This window comes from Moschus berezovskii, chromosome X, assembly GCF_049115385.1.
Source record: "Moschus berezovskii isolate FMDL1 chromosome X, NW_MosBer_1.0, whole genome shotgun sequence".
Lineage (NCBI taxonomy): Eukaryota > Metazoa > Chordata > Mammalia > Artiodactyla > Moschidae > Moschus > Moschus berezovskii.
In genome coordinates this window covers 3919459-3939314 of record NC_142488.1, presented here as the reverse complement: position 1 = coordinate 3939314, position 19856 = coordinate 3919459, and the positions used below count along the sequence as shown (strand labels likewise).

At 41.8% G+C, this 19856-nt stretch overlaps 1 protein-coding gene across 2 annotated transcripts; it reads right to left on the bottom strand.

The window, feature by feature from the left end:
- Positions 1–11294: 11294 nt before the first annotated feature.
- On the bottom strand, positions 11295–19196 carry LOC129535169 (allergen Bos d 2-like). 2 transcript variants are annotated; one of them, XM_055393793.2, is made up of 7 exons: positions 19070–19196; positions 17058–17197; positions 16794–16864; positions 15381–15488; positions 13251–13352; positions 13051–13087; positions 11295–11485 (listed from the first exon to the last, which is right to left on the bottom strand). In XM_055393793.2, exons 1-6 carry the CDS (start codon positions 19148–19150, stop codon positions 13071–13073), a joined length of 519 nt encoding a protein of 172 aa, XP_055249768.2. In that variant the 5' UTR covers positions 19151–19196; the 3' UTR covers positions 11295–11485; positions 13051–13070. The 2 variants fall into 2 exon arrangements, with proteins under 2 accessions (XP_055249768.2, XP_088690138.1); XM_088834012.1 differs by lacking the exon at positions 13251–13352.
- Between the last annotated feature and the right edge of the window lie 660 nt (positions 19197–19856).

Sequence of the window (19856 nt, the reverse complement as noted above, 5' to 3'; positions counted from 1 at the left end):
CTGAAGCGACTTAGCAGCAGCAGGAACAGCAGCAGAGTTCTCAACAAAAGGAGATACTCGGTTTCAAACATAAGACTTTAATTGACTTAAGTTACTGTGGTTTTTTTGTACGTGTTTTTATGTTTAGCTGTCATTACCTAAGGAGGTCCTGTGATTTAAAGAAAAATGTAAGGAACAGCATGGTGATTATGACTAATAGTATTGCACACATACCTGGTCAGTCGCTTAGAGTAGAACTTTTATGTGTTTTAATCTCATACACGCACAGACACACATCCACACACGGGGTAATGTGTGAGGGGACAGATGTGTTACTTTACTTGGGTCTTAAAGAAATCACCAGTGACATTTACTCTTTGTCTCTACCTTCCTGGTCCTGAACAATCTGCAGAGTTCTAAGCGTTCCTATGTAAAGACCAATTAAACTCAACACACTTGTCATAGATCCCTCTTCCCCCGTATTTGATATATTTTTAACTGGATGTAAATACTTGAAAATAAAAGTTCAGATAAAATGTTTTTAATGGTTCATATTTCCTGTCTGGTTTCTAATGTTGCTTTCATGATTCAAACTGAAGTTGTTTCTTTTTTTTTTCCGTTAGCTACCACTTCTTATATAGTTTATTTTTTATTTTTATTTTTTATTGGAAGCTAATATCAATAATCTCAGATATGCAGATGACACTACCCTTATGGCAGAAAGTGAAGAGGAACTCAAAAGCCTCTTGATGAAAGTGAAAGAGGAGAGTGAAAAGGTTGGCTTGAAGCTCAACATTTAGAAAACAAATATCATGGCATCTGGTCCCATCACTTCCTGGGAAATAGATGGAAAAGCAGTGGAAACAGTGTCAGACTTTATCTTTTTGGGCTCCAAAATCACTGCAGATGCTGATTGCAGCCATGAAATTAAAAGACGCTTACTCATTGGAAGGAAAGTTATGACAAACATTGATAATATATTAAAAAGCAGAGACATCACTTTGCCAACCAAGGTCCGTCTAGTCAAGGCTCTGGTTTTTCCCGTGGTGACGTATGGATGTGAGAGTTTGACTGTGAGGAAATCTGATCGCTGAAGAATTGATGCTTTTGAACTGTGGTGTTGGAGAAGACTCTTGAGAGTCCCTTGGACTGCAAGGAGATCCAACTAGTCCATTCTAAGGGAGACTGATCCTGGGTGTTCATTGGAAGGACTGATGCTAAAGCTGAAACTGCAATATTTTGGCCACCTCATGCGACGAGTTGACTCACTGGAAAAGACTCTGATTCTGGGAAAGGTTGGGGGCGGGAGGAGAAGGGGACGACGGAGAATGAGATGGCTGGATGGCATCATTGACTCTGTGGACATGAGTTTGAGTGAACTCCGGGAGTTGGTGATGGACAGGGAGTCCTGGCGTGCTGTGATTCATGGGGTCGTGGAGAGTCGGGCACGACTGAGTGACTGAACTGAACTGAACTGAATTATTTTACAATATTATATTGGTTGGTTTTGCCATACATTGACATGAATCCGCCCCGGGTGTACATGAGTTCCCCCTCCTAAACCCCCCTCCGACCTCCCTTTATCCTCCCTCTGGGTCATCCCCGCATACCAGCCCCGAGCATCCTGTAACATGCATCGACCCTGAACTGGTGATTTGTTTTGCATATGACAACATACATGTTTAATGCCATTCTCCCAAATCATCCCATCCCACTCCCACAGAGTCCCAAAGACTGTTCTATACATCTGGGTCTCTTTTGTTGTCTCATATGCAGGATTATAATTTGCATCTTTCTAAATTCCATATATATGCGTTAGTATACTGTATTGTTTTTCTTTCTGGCTTACTTCACTCGGTATATTAGGCTCCAGTTTCATCCACCTCATTAGAACTGATTCAAATGTATTCTTTTTAATGGCTGAGTAATACTCCATTGTGTATATGTACCAAAACTTTCTTATCCATTCGTCTGCAGATGGACATCTAAGTTGCTTCCATGTCCTGGCTATTATAAACAGTGCTGCAGTGAACATTGGAGTACATGTGTCTCTTTCAATTTTGGTTTCCTCGGTGTGTATGCCCAGGAGTGCGATTGCTGGATCATATGGCAGTTCTATTTCCTGTTTTTTGAGGAATCTCCACACTGTTCTCCATAGTGGCTGTACTAGTTTGGATTCCTACCAAGAGTGTAAGAGGGTTCCCTTCTCTGCACACCCTCTCCAGCATTTACTGCTTGTAGACATTTGGATATCAGCCATTCTGCCTGGTGTGAAATGGTATCTCATTGTGGTTTTGATTTGCATTTCTCTGATTATGAGGGATGTTGAGCATTTTTTCATGTGTTTGTTAGCCATCTTTATGTCTTCTTTGGAGAAATGTCTGTTTAGTTCTTTGGCCCATTTTTTGATTGGGTCGTTTATTTTTCTGGAATTGAGCTGCAGGGGCTGCTTGTATATTTTTGAGATTAATCCTTTATCAGTTGCTTCATTTGCTATTATTTTCTCCCATTCTGAAGGCTGTCTTTTCACCTTACTTATAGTTTCCTTTGCTGTGCAGAAGCTTTTGATTTTAATTAGGTCCCATTTGTTTATTTTTGCTTTTATTTCCAATATTCTGGGAGGTGGGTCTTGGAGGATCCTTCTGTGATTTATGTCGGAGAGTGTTTTGCCTACGTTCTCCTCTAGGAGTTTTATACTTTCTGGTCTTACATTTAGCTCTCTAATCCATTTTGAGTTTATTTTTGTGTATGGTGTTAGGAAGTGTTCTAGTTTCATTCTTTTACAAGTGGCTGACCAGTTTTCCCAGCACCACTTGTTAAAGAGACTGTCTTTTCTCCATTTTATATTCTTTCCTCCTTTGTCAAAGATAAGGTGTCCAGAGGTGCGTGGATTTATCTCTGGGCTTTCTATTTTGTTCCATTGATCTATATTTCTGTCTTTATGCCAGTACCATTCTGTCTTGATGACTGTGGCTTTGTAGTAGAGCCTGAAGTCCGGCAGGTTGATTCCCTCAGTTCCATTCTTCTGCCTCAAGATTGCTTTGGCTATTCAAGGTTTTTTGTATTTCCATACAAATTGTGAGATTATTTGTTCTAGTTCTGTGAAAAATATCATTGGTAGCTTGATAGGGATTGCATTGAATGTATAAATTACTTTGGATAGTATACTCATTTTTACAATATTTATTCTTTCAATCCATGAGCATGGTATATTTCTCCATCTATTAGTGTCCTCTTTGATTACTTTCAGTAGTGTTTTATAGTTTTCTATGTTCAAGTCTTTTGTTTCCTTAGGTAGATATATTCCTAAGTATTTAATTCTTTTCGTTGCAACAGTGAATGGAATAGTTTCCTTAATTTCTCTATTTTCTCATTATTAGTGTATAGGAATGCAAGGGATTTCTGCGTGTTGATTTTATATCCTGCAACTTTGCTGTAATCATTGATTAGCTCTAGTAGTTTTCTGCTAGAGTCTTTAGGGTTTTCTGTGTAGAGGCTCATGTCATCAGCGAACAGTGAAAGTTTTAGTTCTTCTTTTCCTTTGTATTTCTGTGTTGTCGGTTGTGATCTCTCCATTTTCATTTCTAATTTTATTGAGTTGGTTCTTCTCCCTTTGTTTCTTGATGAGTCTGGCTAGTGGTTTGTCAATTTTATTTACCTTCTCAAAGAACCAGCTTTTGACTTTGTTGATTTTTGCTATGATCTCTTTTGTTTCTATTGCATTTATCTCTGCCATAATTTTTACGATTTCTTTCATTCTACTGACCCTGGGGTTCTTAATTTCTTCCTTTTCTATTGCTTTAGATGTAGTTAGGTTATTTAGTTGACTTTTTCCTTGTTTCTTGAAGTGTGCCTGTATTGCTATGAACTTCCCCCTTTGCACTGCTTTTACAGTGTCTCACAGGTTTTGGGTTGTTGTGTTTTCATTTTCATCCATTTCTATGCATATTTTGATTTCTCTTTTGATTTCTTCTATGATTTGTTCATTATTCTGCAGCGTGTTGTTCAGCCTCCATATGTTGGCATTTTTAATAGCTTTTCTCCCATAATTTAGATCTAATCTTACTGCATTGTGTTCAGAAAAGATGCTTGGAATGATTTCAATATTTGTGAATTTACCAAGGCTAGATTTATGGCTCAAGATGTGATCTATCCTGGAAAAGGTTCCGTGTGTGCTTTAGAAAAAGTTGAAATTCATTGTTTTGGGGTGAAATGTCCTATAGAGATCTATTAGGTCTAACTGGTCTATTGTATCCTTTAAAGTTTGTGTTTCCTTGTTAATTTTCTATTTAGTTGATCTATCCATAGATGTAAGTGGGGTATTAAAGTCTCCCACTATTATTGTGTTATTGTTAATTTCCCCTTTCATACTTGTTAGTAATTGTCTTACATATTGTGGTGCTCCTAATTTGGAAAACGCAGCAATGGCCACAGGACTGGAAAAGGTCAATCTTCATTCCAGTCCCAAAGAAAGGGAATGCCAAAGAAATCTCAGACTACCGCACAGTTGCACTCATCTCACACGCTGGTAAAGTCATGGTCAAAATTCTCCAAGCTAGGCTTCAGCAATATGTGACTCGTGAACTTCCAGATGTTCAAGCAGGTTTTAGAAAAGGCAGAGGAACCAGAGATCATATTGCCAACATCCGCTGGATCATGGAGAAAGCAAGAGAGTTCCAGAAAAACATCTATTTCTGCTTCATTGACTATGCCAAAGCCTTTGACTGTGGGGATCACAATAAACTGTGGAAAATTCTGAAAGAGATGGGAATACCAGACCACCTGACCTGCCTCTAGAGAAACCTGTATGCAGGTCAGGAAGGAACAGTTAGAACTGGACATGGAACAACAGACTGGTTCCAAATAGGAAAAGGAGTACGTCAAGGTTGTATACTGTCACCCTGCTTATTTAACTTATATGCAGAGTACCTCATGAGGAATGCTGGGCTGGACGAAGCACAAGCTGGAATCAAGATTGCTGGGAGAAATATCAATAACCTCAGATATGCAGATGACACCACCCTTATGGCAGAAAGTGAAGAGGAACTCAAAGGCCTTTGATGAAAGTGAAAGAGGAGAGTGAAAAGGTTGGCTTGAAGCTCAACATTCAGAAAACTAAGATCATGGCATCTAGTCCCGTCACTTCATGGGAAATAGATGGACAAACAGTGGAAACAGTGTCAGATTTTATTTTTGGGGGCTCCAAAATCACTGTGGATGCTGATTGCAGCCATGAAATTAAAAGACTCTTAGTCCTTGGAAGGAAAGTTACCACCAGCCTAGATAGCATATTAAAAATCAGAGACATTACTTTGCCAACCAAGGTCCGTCTAGTCAAGGCTATGGTTTTTCCCGTGATCATGTATGGATGTGAGAGTTGGACTGTGAAGAAAGCATATTGCCGTAGAATTGATGCTTTTGAACTGTGGTGCTGGAGAAGACTCTTGAGAGTCCCTTGGACTGCAAGGAGATCCAACCAGTCCATTCTAAAGGAGATCAATCCTGTGTGTTCATTGGAAGGACTGATGCTAAAGCTGAAACTGCAATACTTTGGCCACCTCATGCGACGAGTTGACTCACTGGAAAAGACTCTGATGCTGGGTGGGATTGGGGGTAGGAGGAGACGGGGACAACAGAGAATGAGGTGGCTGGATGGCATCACTGACTCTGTGGACATGAGTTTGAGTGAACTCCGGGAGTTGGTGATGGACAGGGAGGCCTGGCGTACTGTGGTTCATGGGGTCTCAAAGAGTCGGCCACGACTGAGCGACTGAACTGAACTATGTTGGGTGCATAAATATTTATAATTATTATATCTTCTTCTTGACTTGATCCTTTGATCATTATGTAGTTTCCTTCTTTGTCTTTTTTCGCAGCCTTTGTTTTAAAATCTATTTTATCTGATATGAGTATTGCTACTCCTGCTTTCTTTTGGTCTCTATTTGCGTGGAATATCTTTTTCCAGCCCTTCACTTCCAGTCTGTATGTGTCCCTCGTTTTGAGGTGGGTCTCTTGTAGACAACATATATGGGGGTCTTGTTTTTGTATCCATTCAGCCAGCCTTCGTCTTTTGGTTGGGGCATTTAACCCATTTATGTTTAAGGTAGTTATTGTTCAGTACGATCCCGTAGCCATTTTCTTTATTGCTTTGGGTTCGAGGTTATACACCCTTTCTGTGTTTCCTGTCTAGAGAAGATCCTTTAGCATTTGTTGGAGAACTGGTTTGGTGATGCTGAATTCCCTCAGCTTTTGCTTGTCTGTAAAGCTTTTGATTTCTCCTTCATATTTGAATGAGTTCCTTGCTGGGTACAGTAATCTGGGCTGTAGGTTATTTTCTTTCATCACTTTAAGTATGTCCTGCAATTCCCTCCTGGCCTGAAGAGTTTCTATTGAAAGATCAGCTGTTATCCTTATGGGAAAGATCCTTGTGTGTTCTTTGCTGCTTTTCCCTTGCTGCTTTTAATATTTGTTCTTTGTGTTTGATCTTTGTTAATTTGATTAATACGTGTCTTGGAGTATTTCGCCTTGGGTTTATCCTGTTGGGGACTCTCTGTGTTTCTTCGACTTGGGTGATTATTTCTTTCCCTATTTTAGGGAAGTTTTCAACAATTATCTCCTCAAGTATTCTCTCATGGTCATTCTTTTTGTCTTCTTCTTCTGGGACTCCTATGAATCGAATGTTGGAGCTTTTAATGTTCTCCCAGAGGTCTCTAATATTGTCCTCATTTCTTTTAATTCGTTTTTCTTTTTTCCTCTCTGTTTCATTTATTTCTACAATTCTATCTTCTAGCTCGCTTATCCTGTCTTCTGCCTCTGTTATTCTACTGTTTGTTCCCTCCAGAGTGTTTCTGATCTCATCTATTGCATTATTCATTGTATATTGACTCTTTTTTATCTCCTCTAAGTCATTATTAAACCTTTCTTCCACATTCTTAATCCTTTTCTCCAGGTTATTTATCTGTAACTCCAATTTGCTTTCAAGATTTTGAATCATTTTCACCACCAAAATTCGAAATTCTTTATCAGGTACATTCCCTATATCTTCCTCTTTTGTTTGTGTTGGTGGGCATTTATCTTGTTCCTTTACTTGCTGGGTATTTCTCTGCCTCTTCATCTTGCTTATATTGCTTTGCTTGGGGTGGCCTTTCCCTCTTCTGGCCGTTTGTGGAGTTCTCTTCATTATGTAGTTTCCTCACTGTGTGTGGGGTTTGACGGGTGAGTTGTTAAGGTTCCCTGGTTAGGGAAGCTTGTGTCGGTGTTTTGGTGGGTGGAGCTGGATTTCTTCTGTCTTGGGTGCAATAAAATGTCCAGTAATGAGTTATGAGATGTCAGTGGGTTTGCAGTTACTTTGGGCAGCCTGTATATTGAAGCTCAGGGCTATTTTCCTGTGTTGCTGGAGAATTTGTGTGGTATGTCTTGCCCTGGAACTTGTTGACCCTTGGGTGGTGCTTGGTTTCAGTGTAGGTATGGAGACGTTTGATGAGCTCGTATCGATTAATGTTCCTTGGAGTCCGGAGTTCTCTGGTGTTCTCAGGATTCAGGCTTAAGCCTCTTGCCTCTGGTTTTTGGTCTTATTCTTGGAGTAGCCTCTAGACTACTCTGTCACTTCCAAGGTGATTCCCTCTGTTTTAGCTTCTGTTTGCTGGTCTCTTCAGTGTCTAATTTCTGCCCTGACACTAGGGTGTGCGCGGACACTTTTTAAAGACTCAGTTGTTCAGTCCTGTTCTGGGAAGGGAGGAATGCTGCAGAGAAAAACCTCTGGCGTCTGTAGGGAGTGCTCACAGCGTCTCGGCCACACTGTGTTTGACCCCGCTAACAGCGCGTGTGCTGTCCCAGTCTACACTGCACAGGCTCTAGGTTGCTCTGCTGGGAACTGACCTGGGTTGTATGCACTTCCCAGGTCTGAGTGGCTCAGGTGACCAGGTGTTTGGTGAGCACGGTCCCTGTGACTTATCGCCTCCCCAGTCCCTGCCACTCGGTTTTCTGGGAGTACAACCGGTGCACCTTCTCAGGTGGATATCGACCGGCCCGAGCCCAAGAAGTCTTGATTAGCAATGAAGCCTGCCTGCAGTTTGTATCGGATGCCTTTCTGCAGCCGTGGTCGCCCCCTCCGGCTCTGGCTGCCCTCCCTGCCTGTCTCGGTGGGGGAAGGGGGATGGGCCGACCGCAGCAGGCTCACTCTGCTAAGTCCTTTGTTCTGTGAGTGGGGCTGGCAGAGTCTTAGGTTGGATCTTTCCGCCTTTTCGTGGGGAAGCTATCCCAGTCTGCTTTGCTATCCCCAGTTCTCTCAGATTGTTCTCGCGGCATTCAAGCCCAGTCCTCTCTCTATGCAGTTCATCCAGCTCCTCCCTGCCCAGCCCCCGCTTGCTAATGGTGTACGCAGGCATCTGCGCTGCTTCTCCACTGGGAGTTACCATTTGGCGGGTAATCTGTGGTTTTTAAAAAAAATCTTAAAGAAAAAAAGAGGGTTATGTGGCCCTCTGTGGTTCCAGGCCTCGCCACAGATTCACCAGTGAGAGTGTTTCCTGGTGTTTGTAGACTTCTCTCTTTGTAAAGCCTCCCTTCCTGGGACGGAGCTCCGTTCTTACTTCTTTTGTCTCTCTTTTTATCTTTTATGTTTTTTCCTACCTCCTTTCGAAGACAATGGGCTGCTTTTCTGGGTGCCTGATGTCCTCTTCCAGCATTCAGAAGTTGTTTTGTGGACTTTACTCAGCGTTCAAATGATCTTTTGATGAATTTGTGGGGCAGAGAGTGGTCTCGCTATCGTGTTCCTCTACCATCTTGTTCCTTCTCCCGAAGTTGTTTCTGTTAGAATTTTTAAAACAATTTTATGGTGTGTCACAGTGGTCACACTTCTTATAACTTCTGCTCAGTTTTATTTTTTTTAAACGTTAAAACACACACTGGGTGTTTTATGCTGCGCTCTGCTTTTCTCGATTTGCGGGTGGAGTGCTTCTCATGGCGATGGTTCTCCAGCTGGGGCTCCAGATCACAAGTACAGTTGATGTAGTGCGTGGGCTTAGTTGCTGTGCAGCACGGGGGATCTTTCTGGATCAGGGATTCAATCTATGTCCCCTGCATTGGCTGGTGGATTCTGAATCACTGGACCTGAAAGTTAGTTGTTTTGTTTCTTTGCTTTCCTTCTTGTTTTAGGCAGCTTCCTTGGTTGAGACCTAAGTGAGCATCGCTTCATTCTCTCTGGGGCTATTGGGAGTTGGCCTCCACTCTTCCCCAGCACCAATACTGGACACCTTCCAACCTAGGTGGCTCATCTTTCAGTGTCTTATCTGTTTGCCTTTTCACAGGGCTCATGGGGTTCCCACAGCAAGAATACTGGAGTGGTTGGCCATGTGCTCCTCCAGTGGATCTCACGTTCTGTCAGAACTCTTCACTGTGGCCTGTCTGTCTTGGGTGGCCCTGCACGAAGTGGCTCACAGCTTCACTGAGTTATGCCAGCCCCTTACCGCACAAGGCAGTGATCCATGAAGTGTGTATAGTTTAGTCGTCAACCACTACTGTTCTGTTTTCTGTCAACAACTCGAGTTAATGGAGACAAATATCTTGACCTTGAAGATGAGTGGTTGTAATATGCATTCAAAGCACATCTAGCTTACAATGAGCCCTGGCAGCGTATGTGACCAGTGCCCTATTCTGTCTTTTCTGTCACTCCCGAAGCATTTCAGGTGAGCCAAGCCTTCCTTATCCTCTGTTGAGTTCAGTTGATTTCAGTCGCTCAATCATGTCTGACTCTTTGTGACCCCATGAACCGCAGCACGCCAGGCCTCCCTGTCCATCTCCAACTCCCGGAGTCCACCCAAACCCATGTCCATTGAGTAGGTGATGCCATCCAACCATCTAATCCTCTGTCGTCCCCTTCTCCTCCTGCCCTCAGTCTTTGCCAGCATCAGGGTCTTTTTAAATGAGTCAGCTCTTTGTATCAGGTGGCCAAATTATTGGAGTTTCAGCTTCAACATCAGTCCTTCCAGTGAACACCCAGGACTGATCTCTTTTAGGATAGACTGGTTGGACCTCCTTGCAGTCCAAGGGACTCTCAAGAATCTTCTCCAGCACCACAGTGCAAAAGCATCAATTCTTCAGCGATCAGCTTTCTTTATAGTCCAACTCTCACATCCATACATGACCACTGGAAAAACCATAGCCTTGACTAGATGGATCTTTGTTGGCAAAGTAATGTGTCTGCATTTTAATATGCTGTCTAGGTGGGTGATAACTTTCCTTCTAAGGAGTAAGCTTAGGTGCTTACCAAAGGTCCCCTGAGTGGTCTAGGACTGCCTCATCTCTCCCATCTCCCTTAAACATTTTTCCTGGTCTCTTGTCTTTTCCAGTTGCATGATCTATTGGGTACCCATGATGCTCCTTTCTTCCCATCAGTTGGCACCAATCAATGACTTTTACTTTTGAAAATTGTCTGATGAGGAACTTTTATGCAAAGCTTTAGGTAACTCTGCACCTGCTGCTGCTGCTGCTGCTAAGTCACTTCAGTCGTGTCCGACTCTGTGTGACCCCATAGACGGCAGCCCACCAGGCTCCCCCATCCCTGGGATTCTCCAGGCAAGAACACTGGAGTGGGTTGCCATTTCCTTCTCCACCTGCATCAGCATCAAATTCTTTGCTTCCAGGGTTTGAGCTGCAGAATACCAGCAGCAAGTCGGACAGCACAGACCGCGTGCTTTGTAAACACCATCAGGGCGCTTTCTTTAGTAAATACTGTTCCCTTTTGTTGTATGTATGTCTGTGCTCAGTTGATAAATTGTGTCTGACTCTTGTGACCTCATGGATTGTAGCCCGCCAGGCTCCTCTGTCTTTGGGATTCCCCATGCAAGAACACTGGAGTGGGTTTCCATTTCCCCCTCTGGGGCGTCTTCTCAACCCAGGAGTAAAAGCTTCATCCTTGTGTCTCCTGCATTAGTAGGTATATTCTTTACCACTGCATCCCCTGGAAGACTGCATGCTGCAAAATCCTCCCCACCCCTTGCAACCCCACAGCAGATGAACGCTGCTTAACCCCATGCTTGAGTTGTTTTCAGGTGTTACTTAGGATAGCTCAGATTCTATTTGAAGTTGTCTGACTAACCAATTCCATCTCTCCCATGACATCTGACAGGAACCTTATATCACCATATACAACTACCATCTGTGGTTTATTCTCTCTTGTAAACACACTCGCTGGATTCACACTGTGTGTCCTAAACAGCGTTATCTTCTCCTTTGTACACTTGATTTTCTTCATAGTTGAATTTACATGTTGTGTGCATTTTCCAGTAGAAGTTTGTCCACTACACATATATGCATTAATGAATTTATTGATCAGTTTAGGAATCCAGTAACATCAGGAAGAACAGAAGATAGTCACAGTTGGAAAACCTGGGTTCTGGATCATGATTTTCTGGGAGAGAAGGAATGATGATTTCAAGGAAAAGGTCTATTATCTTCATATGTGTTTTTGGGACATATTACTGCTTCGATGCTGCTCGTATTCTTAAGCCTGAAAGGAAAGTAAAACATTGTTGAGTTGCCTAAGGTTAATATGATATTGCCCAGAGCAGGAATGATAAAACAGAAGCAGTTTTTCTTGGAAACAGTGGAAAATTTTCCTACAATATGCGTTTCACAGAAGTTCATCTGTGTGTACCCCTGTGGCGTTGCATAGAATTACCACCTGGGGAAAATTGTTGTGAATTAGTCTAGTATCAGGTCTTATGTTGAGAGGTACTAAGTTATGTATTCACAGCTCTGAAATGTAGGAGATTATAAACTATGTGAAATGTGCCAGTTACATCTTCTGCAGTCTCATGTATCATCATGAATGTGTTGTGGCGGTAAGGTCCTTCATTCACAGTGGGATTCCCCAGAGATCATCATAACTCACAGCTCAGGGCTTCACACAGACTCCTTTGTCCTGAAAGCGTCTCACTGTGGAGTCTAGACCGTGTCAGTCTTTAGATACTGAATCCAAAGACTTAAGGAAGTCTGAGCCTTTGGCACGTGGCAATGTGAAGTGTTTTTTATTCCCATTCTTTATTAAAATTGATTTTTATTGACGTAGAGTTGATGTGCAATGTCGTATTAGTTTCAGGTATAGTGGAAAATGATTCATTTATAACTTTGTTATTGCTGAGTCACTCAGATGTGTCTTAAACTTTGTGTCCTATGGAGTATATCTTGGCAGACTCCTCTGTTCATTGCATTTTCCAGGCAAGAATACTGGATGGGGTTTCCATTTCCTACTCCAAGTGATCTTCCTGACCCAGGGATAAAACCCACCTCTCCTGTGTTTCCTGCATTGGCAGGCAGTTTCTTGACCTCTGAGTCACCTTGGAAGCCCTCATTTATAAATATATCTATCAATATCTATCTATCTATCTATATATTTATATGTAGGTAAATGTATACCTTTTTCATAAATTCTTCTTCTTTTATGTTATTACAAGCCACTGAGTGTTGTTCTCTGTGCTATCCAGTAGATCTTTTTTTGTTTATTTCATATATTTTAGTGTGCATCTGGTCATCTGAAACTCCTAATTTACCATTTGCCTGCTTCCCCTTTGGTTACCATTAATTTTGTCTATGTTTGAGAATCTGTTTCTGGTTTATTATTATTATTATTTATCTTTTTTGATCTCTTTTATTTCTTTTTTTTTTTAATTTTACAATATTGTGTTGATTTTGCCATACATTGACATGAATCTGCCTTGGGTGCACCTGTGTTCCCCATCTTGAAATCCCCTCCCACCTGCCTCCCCATACCATCCCTCTGGTTCTTCCCAGTGCTCCAACCCCCATTAATAATGGTTCATTTGCATCATACTTTAGTCTCCACATAGACGTGATAGCATATATTTGCGTTTCTCTTTCTGACTTACTTCTCTCAGTAAGATCATGTCTAGGTCCATCCATGTTGCTGCACACGGCGTTATTTCATTCTTTTTCGTGACGGGGTAATATGACATTGTGTATGTATCCCACTCTCAAATCAGTTAAAAAACCCTCCCCCAAAGTGTTAACCTACAGAAAGGAAACAGCCTTGTCATTTGTCACATGTCTACTCACCCAGCTGATGCTCTCTGTTCTCATGGAGGACAGTTGTCTGAAAAAGAACAAGGGGACAGATGACCACTGACATGCCTCTATGTCAAGGGGTTATTTCAAAGCAGCTTTTGTAACAGATGTCTCTGTGAAAGGGAAATGTGTCTTCAATGTCCTACTGATGTGTTTTCATTTCGGATACCTGCTGTCCTCTGGGGCTTTACCTGTTTCGATGACATTATCTATGTTTTCATTTGGAATCCCCCTTTCACTGTTCAGTTCCTGATACTTCTGAAGTTCTTCTTGAGTGAAGCTATCTCCTCTGCCTGGATTTCATAGCAAACAGGGCAGAAGAGGTGTGTATTAGAATCCTTTATAGGTTATAGAGTGTCAGCTGGCTCATACCTATAGCGTCCAGTAAGACTCACCAACACCATTTCCCTCCACCATCGCCTAAACCCTGCTCTGCAGGTAGCTTTCCATAGATGTGCCCGAGTGTGCACACAGGTCTTCATATTTTTCCATGGGGCAGAGTCCACATAGCTAACAAATTACCACGTTCCTCTTCTCACAACTACTTAGTGAGCTGCAGATCATTCAACTGTGAGCTTAAGCATGCCCCAGTGAGATGCAACTCTTCATGGTCCATTGAAGAAGTTCATGGCGAGTCTGAGACTCAGAATTCCTCCCAACTCTAACTCTTCCTGTTTGCTTTGTGTACATTCTAGAATTACATCCCCGGGGTTTTCAGGAACCCTCATGAAATGAAAGGAGAGGGTTATTATTTGGAATTATCACAAGCACTCTGATCCCATTGAGATGGTTCAGGATCGTATGTATGTTCCTTACCCCACTCCTGATATGTTCAGCCTGCCTTTTGTCTGTGAAATATTTTAGTCAAAGAATAAGTTTAATCAGAGAATTTAAAATGTCAGATAGCAAAGGAAAAAAGACAAATAGATGAAATAATAATGTAGTCATGAAGCAAAGATAAGGACCTGCAGATCCTCTGCAAGGGCAATAGAGATTATTCTGGGTCATATCCTGTGCGCTGTTTTATACACACTGAAACCCCCACCCAGTAGACAAGTTTACTACATGATGACCAGACTGCAGTCATGACAGAAGCTACCACAGTTTAGAGAACTGACATCCAGGAGATGGGAACATAGCGGCCCTGGAACTGAAGATTAACTGTAGTGAATACATCGGGATAACGCTGGTCAACCGCTCATGGTTAACATCAAAATGACTGTCAGATCTGACTGCTGTTTTTGCAAGGAGCCCCCTCCCTCTGTCTGTAAAAGCTCTTGCCCCACTGGTTGCCAGTTGTGGCGTTGGGTAGTCAGCCTTTGGACAGAAATCCACTCTCCCACCTTGTTGTTGGCATATGAACAAAGCAGACATTGCTTCCTATGAAGCTGGGCTCTTAGTTGGCTTTTGAAAGGAGGGCAGCAGGAACCCGCTTTTGGTAACAACATTGCACACACTTCTCAGGTATTTTTTCAGGCTTTGTCATCCTCAAATACAAGACAGAACAGCCATCCACCTCCAATGTCCATAAAATAGCAGAAAGGATAAAGGGATGTCAGAGAACCAGGGGACTGCGTGGATGGCAGAATGACTGACATGCCTGTCCACACTTCTTCTACAGGATTCAGTATCATAGAGAGGTATTTTCAGAGCTTTGCGTTCAGGTTCAGGCAGTATTTTAAATATTGTGAGGAAGAAGAAAGCGTTGTTGTAGAGAAGAATGCAGCCGTGGCCAGGACCTGTGCGTCAGCTAAACTCAGATTTAAGCTTGGTTCACTTTGGCATCAGGACCTGGCAACTCTGTTGTGTGATCCTTGGCGAGAAAGTCATGGAGCTTCCTGGAATATCTCATTGCAATCTGGGACAAGAGTATCTCCTATTTAAAAATGCCATCTGATAGAAGTCCCAGTGGATACATCTCCTCATTTTTCTAACAAACTTTCTAAAACCCTGCCTCGTTTCACGTGAAGTCTGAATTCTCCGTGTGAACACACGTCTGTCCCAGGGTTCTTCCTATGAGGTGCTGTGGTTAGTTGCTCAGTCCTATCTGACTCTTTCTGATCCCATGAACTCTTTCCTGCCAGCCTCCTCTGTCCATGGGATTCTCCAAGCAAGAATACTGGAGTGGATTCCCATGCTCTCCTCCAGGGATTTCTTGACCCTGGGAGAGAATCCAAGTGTCGTACATTGCAGGTGGGTTCTTTCCTGTCTGAGCAGCAGTGAAGCCATAATATGAGGTATGTGTGTCCTTCTCAAATTAGTATGAAAATACTGATCATATGAACATATCTGCTTTGTATTGGACAAACGACAGTACGTACCAACACCTTCAGTTATTTTTGTGATCTTCTCTCCATCATCGTTTTCAAAATAAGTTACCAGCATGTTGTCTGATACATGAATGATTTGAAAAACATTTGTACCCGCGACTGTGACAGAAAAAGAGAAAATCAAGCCTCAATATGACGAACTCCTTTTCTTTTCATTTGAGTGCATTTTTCCTCACATGCTATCATCTGTCTTCCCTCGGATGATGAACCTTATCTCACTGACATTTCTAGTTGTGTGTTTCTAGAACCAGTTAAGACAGCTAGTGAGCTAGGAAAGCTTTCTCCACACCCCCTTCTTCTGAAGATAATTAAGGCTTCCAGTCTTCTAGACTGAACAGTCTGTGCACGAGGCAAAGTTTCTTATTGCAGCTGTAGGAGGTGTTGAACCTCAGCCATCTCAAACCAGATCCCAAAACCTGACTGTTAAATTTTCAGGAATTGTGACCCAGTATGGAGGTGCAATAATGGTTAGAAAGGAATTCTAATAATTTGAATCAATCATAGTAAAATAAAAGGTAATGCCCAGTCCAGAGTTATTTCCTAGTGCAAGAGCTAAAAAAAGACGTACAAATTAGTCTGTTGCAACATGTTTCAACATATATTCTCTGCAGTGTTTGCAGATTAGATCCTGTGGCTGTGCATCCACAGTTGCAATTAGAAAAGATTCACCAGACAGAGATTAGAATCCTCCATTACGTTTTCTCCATGAAAGTGAAATATATGGACACTTGAACACTTAATATATTACAGTATTGATATTAATATTTGAGAATCATTTTCTGTTATTTTCAACTACAGAGATAGAATCTCTGTTAATGCCCCTTTCAAATTATATATCGATATTTGTATTTGAGAATTCTTTCTCCTTATTTTAAGCTATAGAGATAGAAGTCTATGGTAAAGTCCCTTTCAAGTCTGTAAAAATTAGTTTAAACCTTTGGGCTCTTATTTTAGCTGTTGTCATTTTTGGGCTTTAAGTTAATCATGTTCTACTTTCTAAACTTGCTAATGAAGAACTTTGAATACTTAAAGAGTTTCTTTAGTTTTTGCCAATTTGATCATGTAGGTCAAATAAAAGAAAAAAAATTTGAGAGAGTTGTTACAATCCTAAGTAAGTCTACACACTTCTCCATGCCCAAGGAACACGAGGAGTCAATGTTCTGGGGATTTTTCTCAGAGACCATGAATGGCCACGTTCCAACCTGGGACTTCATCCTGGTGTTGTGGGGCAGAATTGATTGCTGAAAAATTAAATCGCTTTTCTAAGGTTTCATTGGTAATCAGTAGAGAAAATGGTCAACTCATCCAGACATCTAGTTGTCTTGAATGGAACCGAGACTATCCATCTGAACATGTTCCATGGTTTTCTGGAAGACAGCTCATCTGAAAAGCTGGAATACTCACATTCTATGACGTAAACATCTCCTTCTTGTCTCTTTGACACTTCTGTGAATTTCTTGCATCTCCCGTCTTCCCTGAAAACCAAACAGACAAGACATTCCTTCCTCACCATTCACTCCCCAGGGCTTGAGGACGCCCTTCCGTGAATAGAGTTCGCACACCCAGCTTCACAGCCAGGACTCACGCCTCTGACTGCACATTGGAGACTGGACCCCATGTCAGAAGCCAAGAGACTCCTTGTTCTCAGTTGGGTCAGGTTGTGCTTACTTGGCATAAAATGTAAGGGAGAGGTATTCGCAGTCGTCGGTACATTCAATCTGACGATAGTAACCCCTCAGTGGGCCCCCTTCCACAATCTTCTCCTTGTTATCTGCAGCTGCGTAAATGGTGCGCCACTCTCCTCTAACCTAACAAGGAAGGGGTCCATTAACGTCAGTCAGTATCTTTTCTGGTTCATCACCAATACACAACACTATCTTGGCTTTGCATTTACCACAGAAGAGAAGTAAATTGAATCTTATTAAGCACACGACTGGAAAGGGTCAGTTTTCGTTCCAGTCCCAAAGAATACTCAAACTACCGCACAATTGCATTCATCTCACACGCTAGTAAAGTAATGCTTAAAATTCTCCAAGCCAGGCTTCAGCTGAACCATGAACTTCCAGATGTCCAAGCTGGTTTTTGAAAAGGCAGAGGAACCAGAGATCAAATTGCCAACATCCTCTGGATCATCGAAAAAGCAAGAGAGTTCCAGAAAAACATCTATTTCTCCTTTGTTGTGTATGCCAAAGCCTTTGACAGTGGGGATCACAATAAACTGTGGAAAATTCTTCAAGAGATGGGAATACCAGACCACCTGACCTTCTTGAGAAACCAGTATGAAGGTCAGAAAGCAACAGTTAGAACTGGATATGGAACAACAGACTGGTTCCAAACAGAAAAAGGAGTACATCAAGGCTGTATATTGTCCCCCTGCTTATTTAACTTCTATGCAGATTACATCATGAGGAACGTTGGGCTGGAGGAAGCACAGCTAGAATCAAGATTTCTGGGAGAAATATCAGTAACCTCAGATATGCAGATGACACTACCCTTATGGCAGAAAGTGAAGAAGAACTAAAGAGCCTCTTGATGACAGTTAAAGAGGAGAGTGAAAAAGTTGGCTTAAAGCTCAACATTCAGAAAACTAAGATCATAGCATCCGATCCCACCACTTCATGGCAAATAGATGGAAAGACAGTGGAAAAAGTGTCAGATTTTATTTTCTGGGCTCCAAAATCACTGCAGATGCTGATTGCAGCCATGAAATTAAAAGCCGCTTACTCCTTGGAAGGAAAGTTATGACCAACCTAGACAGCATATTAAAAAGCAGAGACATTACTTTGCCAACAAAGGTCCGTCTATTCAAGGCTATGGTTTTTCCAGAAGTCATGCATGCATGTGAGAGTTGGACTATAAAGAAAGCTGAGCACGGAAGAATTGATGCTTTTGAACTGTGGTGCTGGAGAAGACTTGAGAGTCCCTTGAACTGTAAGGAGATCCAACCAGTCCATCCTAAAGGAGATCCGTCCTGGGTGTTCATTGGAAGGACTGATGTTGAAGCTGAAACTCCAATACTTTGCCCACGTGATGTGAAGAACTGACTCATTGGAAAAGACCTTGATGCTGGCCAAGATTGAAGGCAGGAGGAGAAGGGGATGACAGAGGATGAGATGGTGGGATGGTATCACCGTCTCGATGGATATGGGTTTGAGTAAACTCCAGGAGTTGGTGATGGATAGGGAAGCTGGCTGTGCTGCAGTCCATTGGGTCGCAAAGAGTTGGACACGACTGAGCAAGTGAACTATCTGAAGCAAAGAAGAGTTCTACTTCCTGCCTTGCTGAAATACATGACATGACATCATGATTTATGTTGGAACAGAAAGCGTAGAATTCAGCGTTTTTACACAGAATTTGGAGTTTTTTGTCATCACTAAAACAATGCCAGTAAAAACTGTGACAGTTCATAACTTTCTGAATGTTTGCATGTTAGGTTCTTGTTGTTTTGTTTTACGTAGAGACCAGAAGAAAGATTCCAAGAAAAATACCAAGAGCAGATAGAGCGTTGTATTGCATTCATGTAGATACGTGAACCATGATATGTGTACAGTCTGGTCGTACATATTAAACAAGAATATCTCTGTCATGTGCACACACAACCTCTGACATATAACCTCTACACACACACTTGCTCAGGAAAACAGGCAAGACCTTCTAGCAGATTAACTCATTCTGGGTACCTTTGAGTGGTCTATCTCAGTTGCAGTTTCCTGGGCCACACAAACCAGACCAAAGACGAGAGTCACGAACACAGCCTTCATCTTGGGACTCTTGTTGTCCTTCTGCTAGGGAAGCTGAGGATGTCCTGGTTTTTGGAGAGCTTGTGAATTGGTTTCACGTTTTATAGGGTACATCTCTTGGCAGAATCCATATTGATCAAACAGTGGTTGATCTTAATATCTTGGATACATAGATATTGTCTTCGGACATCCTGGTTGGCAGCTGAACTTTTTGGCATTCTGTGCCTCTTATATACACCTCCTGTGTTATTCCTTTCAAATTGAAGAGGTCTGTTTAAGTTTATTTTGTAAAACTAAAGATGGCCCTGTTTCAGAAGATAAAATATGTGGTGTCTCTACTAGAAATCAGTTTTCAGGGAATTCCTCCGAGGGGTCTATGTTTTCACATGTTAAAATTGAAGTACAGCTGATGTACAATATATATATTTTTTGTTACAGGTGTATCATATAGGTATTCATAATTTCTCCTTTTGAAGTTATAAAAATATTGTCTTTCACCCCCCCATGTTGAATAATCTTTATTTTTCAAATAATCTTTGTCCATTATTTATTCTATGCATAGTACTGTGTTCCTCTTATTTCACTCCTCCTGAGTGTGTGTTTCTGACTTCTTTCCCATAGCATATTTGTTTGAATAAGCATCTATATATTTTTATAGACTCTGTTCCCATTGCCCCTGCATAGTATCATCAGGATATGTCCCATTTTTATCCATTCCAATGTTGAT

Excerpts from the sequence above, each read along its gene's own strand:
- LOC129535169 (XM_055393793.2), bottom strand. The coding sequence starts at position 19,150 with ATGAAGGCTGTGTTCGTGACTCTCGTCTTTGGTCTGGTTTGTGTGGCC. Across the intron at positions 17,198-19,069 it reads CTGAGATAGACCACTCAAAG|GTTAGAGGAGAGTGGCGCAC; the intron begins GTACCCAGAATG and ends CTTCCTTGTTAG. Across the intron at positions 13,353-15,380 it reads AAAAATAACTGAAGGTGTTG|GCAGAGGAGATAGCTTCACT; the intron begins GTACGTACTGTC and ends TATGAAATCCAG.